This window comes from Pteropus alecto, unplaced genomic scaffold (assembly GCF_000325575.1).
Source record: "Pteropus alecto unplaced genomic scaffold, ASM32557v1 scaffold12, whole genome shotgun sequence".
Classification (NCBI taxonomy): Eukaryota; Metazoa; Chordata; class Mammalia; order Chiroptera; family Pteropodidae; genus Pteropus; species Pteropus alecto.
Genome location: NW_006432669.1, coordinates 11553088 through 11565072, shown reverse-complemented (window position 1 = coordinate 11565072; position 11985 = coordinate 11553088). Strand labels below are relative to the sequence as shown.

The window sequence follows — 11985 nt, the reverse complement described above, 5'->3', positions numbered from 1 at the left end:
TTGTGCTTGTATGTGTGTATTTATACATATAAAAGAAATAATTTCACATATGTTGCAAAAAATGTTCATAATTTGTGATCTGCCTTTTAACCTTTTTAAAAATGCTTTTTGACATACATACAAATCTAACATCCTTTTTCCGTTTATGGTTTTGTACTGAATTTTATGCTTAGAAAGGCTTTGCCCATGTGGATATTATATAATGATTTACTAGTGTTTTTGTGTAGTAATTTTATGATTTATTTATTTCTCTCTTGTTTTTTCTTTTTTTTCTTTCCTCCCTTCCTCCTTTCCTTCCTTCCTTCCTTTCTTCCTTCCTTCCTTCCTTCCTTCCTTCCTTCCTTCCTTCCTTCCTTCCTTCCAACAGATGAAGACAAAAATATAGGCAGGTTCACATAGCTCATCAATAAATAGCAGATCAAGACTAGAACATATGTTTTATATCAGAGGAAGTAAAGTACTACTCCTTTTATTGACTATAATTCAACACAAAAAACACTACTTTTTTTACAGAGTGAAGCTCTTCTATCTTGAAAGATCATTATATCACTATAGGGATAAAGATTTCAGAAATAATTGAGTGGATCAATGAAATAACTTATTCTAAAATAAAGATTTATAATACATCAGAATGTCATGTTTCACTTAAGTTTGTGGAGAAATTCAGAGACATATTAAGGTAGTTACTTATAACAGGAAAAATATTTAGTTAAGCATTTCATGATAACAGTAGAGGATTAGAGAAAAGCACCAAATTGCTCCCTATTACCTTATTTCTTTACACTTGGTTTTGTGAATTATTTTAGAAACATTTGGCCTTTAGTGTTGATGTGTATTCTTTTTTCTTCATGATGTGAAAATATGGATGACTCTTAGCCAACTATGTGTTTGAAAGAAGTTAATCATATGTTCATAACTGATGTTCAAACCTCGCTTGGTGATAGTGATACGTAATTTTCAGCACAGTATCTTAGAACTAATAAATTGGGCTGTGATCCTAAACTTATAGAATAAAGACAACAATTTCAAAGAGAGAAAAATAATTTTTGTCTCTTGGAAGAACTCTATTAGGACCTGGAATATTGGGAAGCGTGGTGGTATTAATGTAGGGAGGAGGCAAGAGAATTAAAAATGTTAATTAAGCCACATTCAGAGACTGCAATGCGCTGATCACTCCTGCTGCTAGGCCAGGAGGACACCTTCAGAACAAAGGAAGATTTCTACTGAGATTGCTAACAACCCATTCTTCACACCTTTGAAGGGGAACCAGGAACCAAGAGTCATTCCCAATGGCTAAAACCATGGGGAACTTATGGATTAAAGGCTAAGAACCGCCAGCAGGCCTTTCATTCTACATAGTTTTACCTTTTCACACTACATACCCTTCCCCTTCCTCACTGTATGTCCACATCAAAGAAATGGGTTAACAAAGTCTTTTAAATAATAATTCACAGAAACTAAAGAACGATATATAAACTGAATTCCTTGAACACTCGGTCTCCCCTCTACTCACTATCTTTCCAAGCTCCTCTCACTCTCTGTCTCTGAGAAGAGACCACACTCTATGGAGTGCTATCCCTTTTCTAATAAACTTTCCTTTTGACTCTAACTTTGGCGTGTGTGTTGAATTCTTTCTTCACTCTCCGCTAAAGGACCTTCCTCTTTTCTCAGTGCAAGGCTTGGTCTCCCTGTCACTTGGGGAAATTTGCCCTGTCCTGTATCAGTATCATGACAGAGTGAGCCATCTGAACATCAAGAAATGGCCATTTTCCTGACATGTTATTTTTCATTCACACAATTACCACTTGAAATAAAAGTGTTTATTTTGAAGTTGGGTCAGATTACCCAGAAAGCAATACAAAGGACTAGCTATTCATCCTGAGCAACTATTAGAGAGAACTAAGAAATTCTAGTTATTTGCATAAGTTGGCTAGAAGCAAAACAGTTAAATTTTTGGGCGGTGACAAGAAAAAAGTAGGCTTTGTGCAGCAAGCCAGTAAGTAGGTTAAAGGTTAAAACATGCCATATTAGAGGAAATAGTGTTTGTACCATGTTGGGCTTAAGCCTTTGAAAGCGGAAATTTAGCCAAGAGAAAGAGCTTTAAATAACTAAGTATATATGTTTGGCTTATACTAGAGAGATCTCATGGTGAGAGGTAATGAGATGTGGCTCAAGGTTGGAACATCTGACTTGCTATGCAGAAGTAAGGATCCTAGAAAGCATAAACTGGTGAAGAAGCAAAGCACCACATTTAATCCCTGTTTGGCTGGGGAGGCTGATGCATGACTGCTTGCAACACTCTCCTTGCTAGAGACTGGTTTACACAGAGGCAGAGGAGAAAGAATGAGACATAGGTTCTACTGGTATTTCTGAGATCAAGATGTCATAAAATAAGGATCTTTTGCCCAAAGTGGCGAACTGAGCTGTGTCATAATAAACCATAGGAAGAACCATCTCATTCACATCCCAGTATATATTTCTTGACATTGACTCAATTATTTTAGCATTTTAAATTAATTTTATTGAAGTGTATTTCCTTTTGCATTTGATACTCATATTTTGCAACTGATGCACAACACTGGCACATCATTATCACCCAACGTCCATTGTTTACATTAGAGTTCATCTTTGATGCTGTAGATTCTATGGTTTTGGAAAAATATATAATGACATTTATCTACCATTATACTATCATACAGAGCAGTTTCACTGCACTAAAAATAATCTGTGCTCTACCTATTCATTCTTACTTCCTCTTTAACCCCTGGCAACTTGATCTTTTACTTTCTCCATAGTTTTGCTTTTTTCATATGTCATATGGTTGGAATCATACAGTATTTAGCTTTTTCAGATTGTTTTTTTCCACTTAGTAATATGCATTTAAGTTTTCTCCATGTATTTCCATGGCTTGATAGTTCATTTCTTTTTAGCTCTAAATAATATTCCATTGTCTGAATATACCACAGTTTAGTTATCTGTTCACCTACTGAAGGACATCTTGGTTTATTTATTTTAAAATAAATAAAATATTATTTTATTTATAATTTGGTAATTATAAATAAAGCTGTTATAAATATCTGTGTGCAGATTTTTGTGTTAAGATAAGTTTTCAATCCTTCTGAATACCGAGTGTGAGTACTGGATCATATGGTAATAGCATAATTAGTTTTGTATGAAACTGCCAAATTCGCTTTACAACTTTGAAATCCTATTAACAATAAATGAGAGTTCCTTTTACTCTACATTTTCACCATCATTTGGTGTTGTCAGTGATTTGCATTTTGGCCATTCTAATAGAGATATGTGGCAACATCTCACTGTTTTAATTTGCACTGTGATTCAGTTTTCAGTGTCCTCTTGCTTAAGGATTTTTTCAAAAGTTAGAAATAAGCAGAGTGATGATTTCTTTAAACTGTAATACATTCTCTAGGATGCTTTGGATCGTTAGCTATTGGCAAATGATGTCATGAGATATTTCCAAATGAGTTAGAGTATGCTCTATGTAGAAAATACATTGATAATATAAATTTTCTGAGCTGTTTCTGAAAGGAAAATTTATCAAGAATGTAAATATAAATAGCATACTAGGAGCACCATTGATGTGCCATCTTAGGTGACATACTGTTTCCACCTAATTAAAAATGTGAATTTTAATGAGAAAAATAAATTTCTTTAATGAGTTTTCATCTCTGAGTGTTGAAAATACGCTTTGGACATTTGAAGGTAATTATACCTTCAAAAGATTTATTTTGCCTGTTTATTATTTTTATGTTTATTGTTTTACTCATTTCACAGATAGAATTCTATTCAAGGATGTTCTTAAAATGTTACCTGTTTCAACTTTTATTTTAACTTCTTGTCTTCTCATAAATCTTACACTGTAAGGAAAAAGGATCAAAGATAAAAACCCCACAGGTGGTTTCCTGATGTCTACTTTGAAATACAATATGTTGCTTTGATATTAGTCATTAAATAAAAAAAAGAATTGAAAAAAATATAAGAAAATATATGTCTCCAGTTGAAAAGTCAAAGTACCTTGTACAAAAATGTGTGGATTATTAATAATTTAATGATAGTTATCCTCTCCAACACATGGGTTGCGTGATATCATTTATTAATCTTTACAGCTTGATAGGTAAAGATAAAGTGAAATGTTGCCAAGAAGCAGAAGCCTTACCAGCAAATCCACTTTCATTGTCATGACACTACAATTATTCATTTAAAGTCTTATATTTCAAACTCAACGCTATAGCTCAATATGATATTATTTTAAGATGTTCCAAAACATTAAATCATTTGCATTTGAATTAAAAGACATATTTATTTTATGGTACCTGAAGTATCATTACAGAAATTTTTAAAGAATTATTTATCTTAAGTAACCAGGCATGGTTGGCTCATGAGTAATCCTATGAATTTAAAGCTTGTTTAATTAGAAATTTTCCCCTAGAGTCAAGATAAAAATACTGATAATACACATCGACCATATTCTGATTTTAGCCATATTAGGGATTAAAATATTTTGCTAAATTACTGAAATATCCAAAGCCACTTCGAGTTGAAAATTAACTTATGTAGATGTGGAATTGTGACTTACCCCTGTCTGTGTCATACAGGAAGACAAAACAGTTCCATTCATAGTGATCCAGCAGACTCAAGAGTGCTCCTCGTAGGGAAGGCCTTAGCTGCAGCACAAACTGGCTCTCCCCCTCAGTAGGGAAACTTGGTGTGATGAGGGAGATGTGTAAGGCGCTGCAGAATGAGGTCAAGGTATGTACTGACCTCTTATCATAGAGTCCAAAAATGGCAAATACTCCTCTAGAATACTGGGAACAGACTGAAACAAAAGAGAAAAAAAAACAAGCTATTAGCATACTCTGAAACTGTTAACTTCCTCATTACAGTCCTTGAAATTGAGGAAAAATAATCTCTGAATTTTTGGTGTGTCAGGAATATGATATAAGAAAAGGGTAAAAGTGAAATGTGTAATTAATTGTATAATCAATTAATGAATGTTTGAGCTTATATTCAAAGCCTTGTATTGAGATAACTTGGGGCTATATGCTTCCTTTCTCAAGAAACCAATTTGAATCAAAAGGAAACTTAACTAAAATGAAGTAATATATGCCATTCCATGGTAATGTGACAAATCTTATGTGAGAGACTTTTAAGTGTGACAAATCCAAATTTTTCTCTGTATTTTTTCTTACATGCAAAAGCTATAATATTGTACTTTAAATATTTCTAAGTATTATTTAGAGGAATAATTAAATTACCTTTGTGCCATACTTCCGAATCAATATGCTTATCTTTTCCATTTTGAATTGAACTGCATTTGTTACTCAGCCTAAATTATCTTTTTGTTGTTGTTTTGCAATGACAATTTCATTTTTTATCACAACCTTAGAGTTCTCTTGAATCGTGTTCGAAAATAGAAGTTATGCTGTCTGGAAAGTCACTATTGAGATAGCCTAGATGCTTAGTGGAATTGTGGCCAGCTTGTGTAGCTTCTAGGTAGGCCATAAAACTAAGACAAAACAATTCCCAGACTCAATAAAATCAGGTCCTCCTGAAGTAAGGGAACCCAAGGTAAATAAATAGGTGCCCAATCTCACCCTGTCTTTCTTTTCCATATTCCCAGCTGTTGTAAGGAAAATGAGGCAAATTCATAAAGAAAAAAAAATTCTCGAGATTCTTGCCCCATCATATTTTGAACACTCTTTTGACTTATTTCCAATCCAAAATCACTCTCACAGTTTGTCACGTATGTCTAAAGGTTCTGTTTTTCTTTGGCTTATATAGCTAATTTAAGAAGCTTTTAGTTTTATAAAATTGTTATGTTTTCTGATTTTCGTTACTAATTGTAATTAAGAAGCTTAGAGTTCGGATAATCTAGATGTATTTATTTTAGAAATACTTCATAGTGATACAAAGAAATTAGATCTCGCTTTGTTAAAACAGTATTAGGCTCTTGAAAAAATTAATTATCTTAATAACTTGTATATCTATATTCCACAATATCTGGGTTTTAGGAAGTTATGAAGCATAATTAAGCAAGATAAATTGATAAAACCTGGAGATGTTTCTTTTGTTCTTATTTATTGTGTCATTTGATAGAGTCTAAGCAATACAATTATAACATAAGAGGGTAACAATTAACAGAAAATGAATGCTGTTGGTCTTCTTTAGATGACATGCTCTAAGAGATACTGTATTTTTTTGGAAAAACTAAAGCCCAACTAAGGAATCACAGTCTATATTCTAATGGACAAAACTAGGATAGAATTGACGTTAAGATATAGGGGAAAGATCGCAAACCTTGCAAACAAGTTTAAATCCTAGTGTTTTAGTTATATACGAAATATAAGATAATGTAGGTAAAAGAACTATGTTATGAGGACACATGAGGTAATTTGTAAGTGGCAGATTTTATGAATATAAATTTTCTATATGCATATATATAGTTTAAGTAGCTCTGTTATTTAATAAGCGAGTAAAAGGATTACAGGGTAAAATATCACAGTTGATCCAAAACCAAGTATTCAGATTCCATATAACAAATACCAGTTATTGTCATGAAAATAGATTAAGGTTTTTAAAGAAATACTATCAAGAAAGAATATCCAATTCTAACTCTAAGCTCACCCAGGAACTAGAATTTGATCACCTGAGTAGATTGGCTTGCTCTGGCAGTGTGATTGGCTGTCATTTTCTCGCAAGAAATAAGAAACATCACGTTGCAACATTTTGGAATCTTGGGTTTCAACTTAAATCACCTGATAATTTAAATCACCTGATAAATCAAGTTGCTTAATCTCATGAATGTTCTACCGAGGTTTGGGATGTATGTCTGTAAGTGCTATGTGTTTAGCACACAACCTCAAGGTACTCCTTTGTTTTCATATTTTCTGGTTCTCTTGATTTTTCATGGAAATTGAAGGCCCACTTTCAATCTTTACAACAGTAAATAATCAGTTCAATTAATTTTTATTTTACTTTAAAGAAAATATTAAGTTGAAGAGATTTAAAATTCATATCTAAGATGCTGGCTTTTAGTTTGGTGCTGAAACTATACACAAATGTTAATACTTGCTTGAGAAAACATAAGCAAACAGGATTTATGAGTCATCTACTTGAATTACTCATGCAGATAATGAACATTTACATAGTTCTTTCTGTTATGGAACTTCAAACCCATACTATTGTAAATTTTGTTTTCCAAACTGTGTGTATGTGTGTGTGTGTGTGTGTGTGTGTGTTAGGAACTCCACAGATTCCCAAACCCATACCATTGTAAATTTTGTTTTCTACCATTCTAAATTTTGTTTTCCATACTGGGTGTGTGTGTGTGTGTGTGTGTGTGTGTGTGTGTGTGTGTGTGTGTGTGTGTATGTTAGGAACTCCACAGATTCCCTAGGAAGACTTATGTAGCTTTGCATGAGAATCTTTGGTGACATAGGAATGGGAGAGCAAGGTTGGATCCTTTCCCCTGGTACTGCTCACTCTCCTCAAAACACTTTTGATTTCATCTATTTAAAAAAATTAAATTATTGCCAATATAAAATGTTATCTGCGAAAAGTATTACATTACCAAAAAAAAGGTAGAAAACAATAAATATTCTTTGCACAAATTTCCTCTACTGTTTTTTCCTACTATTCTGTTTTTGAGGTAATCATTATAACTTTCCAATACTCTAGTGCTTGCTATGCTATTTAATTTATTTTAATTTATGCCATTTGGATCACAACACGCTTAATGTTTTCTGATATTTAATCATCTTCTAACTGTTTTCCTTCATAAGCATCACCACACATATCTATTCTCTCTTCTCCACAACCATCTGTCATTCTGCCTCTAATAAACTTATTTTGAAACTAGTAATTCTTGTGAGACCCTGGATAATATTTTATTTGGTTCACTAGATTCAAATTTTAAAATATAATTATATCCATACTTAGTATTATACTTTACCTTTGCAAACACTCAAATCGAAATTTGCTTAGTTATATTTTATGACATCTATTGTTGCTTAGCATACAAATAATTATTCAAACATGGAACTTCTTGAACTATATAAATGCATATATCAGTACATGAGAATAAACTAAGCTGAATATCAACATGTTCAGAACATAGAGGAATAAATTGAATTTTAACGTTCTTGTATAACATGGCTAAATAAAATAAGCAAGAATTAATGCTTAGTCACTAAATAGATGCAATGATATTAGATTGATACATATTTCGGGATACAAACATTAATCAAGATGAGACTTTCAATGAAATAATCCAATCATAATTTTATTCTAATATTCTATATTGTTTCACTAATGAGATCACTTGGATCATGTATTACATAACTAAACACATAATAAAATCACATGATAATAATCCATTCATTTTTTACCTGATGGTGTCAATTAATTAAATCTCTCTTCTCCTCAAGTAATCACCCAGTTTCATTCCAGATTCTACATTCCAGATGCCAAACCAAGTCAAATTATTACATAATTTATGATAATTTATAACCCTGTATCACATACAAATCAAATGACATGGTCTTAGCTCAGTTTCTCAAGTAGAGGGATATAAATCGGAGAGACGTACTGAATTTTACATCGTCACTATAGCATGGATAAAAGGAACACAGGCCACTGTTTCACCGATTGCCCTTCCCTTTCTCCTGTATCTTCAACTTTACTCTCCTCTAAAGGCTTTCTGTAAACATTTTAAAATAAGCTCAACTATTTTGCCTCTTATAAAACAGAGAACTTTCTTGACCTTACCCTTCCTATCTCTTTCTGTCCTTTCCCAGTCACCTTTATTAAAGGAGCTTTCTACTTACACTGTTTCCAACTCATCTGGCTCCTGTATTTCCCAGTCACTAAAATCACTCTCATCAATTTTGCTAATGACGAACTACATCCTAAATCTTACATTTTAGCTCCTATCTTACTGGAATCCTTTGCTGTGTTTGAAACTTTGGACATTTCTCTCAAACGCTTCCTTGCCTTGTTATCTTAATACTATAACACTTTAGTTTTCCTCCACCCTCTCTGGGCATTTCTTACTGTCTTTGAACAGAATATTTTTCCAAATTTGCATTTCATGTAAAAACTCTTAATTATTTAATTCTTTTAAAAAATATACTGTATCTATAGCAACAGAAACGAGATTGGAAACTGCAGCTGGAAATGTGTCACTATGATGGAATCAATAAAAACTAGCACTTGGAAAAACCTGACAGAATTAACAGTATAATGTATAAGATGTGATCACATTAGGTCTGAAATATGGGAAGAGAGCAAAACAACAACAACAAAAACTATTAAAACTCTATATTATCTTTTATATTGTTCCATTTATATACGATGTATAGGACACATTTTTCTAAGAGTTGCCATTTTCTGAGCTAAGATGAACAGAAGTTATAAGTGGTTACAGTACATCTGCAGCAGATATCACCAATCTGACACCCTGGATCTAGAGAACATGAGATTTATTTGTCCCCCTTTTTTTTTCCCGTTGAATATAATGCTTTACGGTGCAGTTGCACTCCTCAGTAAGCTGAAAGTTCAACCACTTCCATTACTACGACTATGCCACTTTGAGTATTTATGTTAACAGTCCATCCTTGTAAAAATTTAAATTTGAATGACGAAGCTATCCATTTTTCAACATAAATATAACTGTTTTTTAGTTTGGGCCAACTGTAAAGCACTATAAAAAAATGTTTGTTGGTGTTTCCTCCACCTTAGTAGAAAGAATGCACGGCAAAAAAGATGGCATTAATACTACTATTCATTTTTTTCATTCAATAAATTCTTAATACTGCCTAATTTATTTCAGTCATTGTCTTAAACATTTCTAATAAAATATAATTAATATAATATTTTCACTGAGAAGAAGTTCACACTCTAGTGGGCAAGACAGAGATATAAAATCATACTTCAAGAGGATGATAATAAAGAATTGGTACAGAATTAGGAAGCATATGGAAATACTTAACTTAGCCCAGTAGACATAAGGAAGGCTGACTGAGGAAATGATACCTGTCTGTGGAGGTTAGGTATGAAGAATGGTGATTAAAGACATAGGAACCAACAAGTAGGTTATGGTAGTAGGTCAAGAAAAAGATAAAGGTTTAAGTTAGAGCAGAGGTGGTAGGCATAAAGTGTAGATTTAGGAAATATTTAAGAGTCAATTAGGAAGAATGTAATAAGTTATTGGATAAAGAGAATAAAGAAGAGAGAGGATGAGGAAGAGGACAGACTGAAGGATGACTTTGCCTTCTATTGCAAGTGAATGAGTAGTGGTATCACCTTGAGTAGTGGCTTGGATAACTTGGAAAGATTTTCCTTGGATACTATGAGAGAAGAGCTGTTTTACATAAAAACCAATGGATTCCTTCTTGGACACATTGATATTGAGGTATCAAATGTCTAGCAGATAGTTGTATATAAAAAAATGAGGTTGAACAAAAAAAGAATGAGTTAAAAATACAGATGTGGAAGAAAGTGGGTGTGAAAGTCAGTAAGAGAATCTTCAGAAAGAATGTGCAGTGAAACTTTGGTCTGAAGATAGAACTATGGGAAACAACTCATTTCAAGATTATATCAGACATCAGAATAGTAGAAGAACTGATAGAAGAAAGAAGGATTTTTCAAGGAATGAAAAGTCAAAAGTTAAAGTGTTATGAAAAAAATTTTGCAAATTTTATTTGAAGATTTATTTTTAGAGATCCATGAGTTGCTGTGAAACTTTGTAAAGTTGCTGTTAACATTTTAACAGGTATTTAAAAGTAACATAAACATATTCTGGATCATCTAGATGACCTCTTTGAAAAAGAAGTATGCATTTGGATCTTAGTGCTCGCATTTCTATTTCTGAATAAAATCACATTTAAATTACCTCAGGGACAAATAAGCTCTAAAAATGTTAGACAAACAAACATATGCCAATTGCTTAAATATAAACAGTGGTGGGAAGACAGAGTCATCATATGGCATCTGGTTATTAGGTACTCAAAATAAGAATTAAAAAAAAAAAAAAAACTTTTACCAAGACATTCAAAACTCTACGCACTTTGCAAACATGTACATACCAATTTCTAAGAGGTAATTAGCAATATGAGTAACAGTGAATTCCCAATAACACATTTTCAGGTTCATGATTCCTGCAACAATTGGATTAGATATCAATAAAATGTGGTTTTCATTATTGATATAATGTTAAGTATATCTTCAGAGGATCACATGATATATATATAGAGAAAGGTGATAAGAGAAATTTGAGCATGTTTGTAGGTTGAAAGAATGTAGCCAATAGAGAGGGAGACAGGGGTTACTAATTATGGAAGGTCTCTCAGAGGAACATAAGAGGTCAAGGACAGATGTAAGGTTGGCCTTGCATGAGATATAGAGATGTGTGGAGGGTACTTAATTCCACAGATTTCAGAGATCAAAAGATTAGATAAGATGTGTGTGGATTGATAGTTTCCTAGTTTCACTTACGTAAGAAGCAAGGTTGTTGTGAATTTGATAAGGATGTTTGAAAGTGGTACATTACAAAAAGAGGCAACTGACTAAGAACACATAAAATAACTTGTAAACTCCATGATGATAAGGAACCATTCCTGTTTATCCACAAGTGTATCCAATATAACATATGTAACACAATATCTGACACATGGTAAGTGTCCTATAAAAACTTATTGAACGAATGACAAAATAAAATGAATGATTAAATGAATGATAGAAGACAAGATATGATTACATGAATTGGAAGTGGTAGCAATTTAGAAATTTATGATTTTTTTCTGATACAGCATAAGGATTGTGACTAAAGGAAATAATAATGAAGAATTGAGAACTTTTCCTCTTCTTGAAACACACATTTTCTTTGCTAACCCAAGAGCACACTTTTCTGGGTTTCCTTTTATCTGAGTGCTTTTTCTCAGTGTCTTTGCTTGAATCTCCATATCT

General features: G+C 32.6%; 1 protein-coding gene across 5 annotated transcripts in view; it reads right to left on the bottom strand.

The window, feature by feature from the left end:
- Positions 1–11985, bottom strand: part of GRIA4 (glutamate ionotropic receptor AMPA type subunit 4) — a 317944-nt gene that overhangs the window by 199108 nt on the left and 106851 nt on the right. For all 5 annotated transcript variants that reach the window (XR_001516487.1, XM_006907524.1, XM_006907522.1 and 2 more), the window contains one exon: positions 4598–4837. Coding sequence is in view for 4 of the 5 variants with exons in the window: in XM_006907524.1 (XP_006907586.1) it covers positions 4598–4837 (240 nt within the window). In the remaining variant the exon portion in view is untranslated. The remainder of the gene's footprint in view (positions 1–4597; positions 4838–11985) is intronic.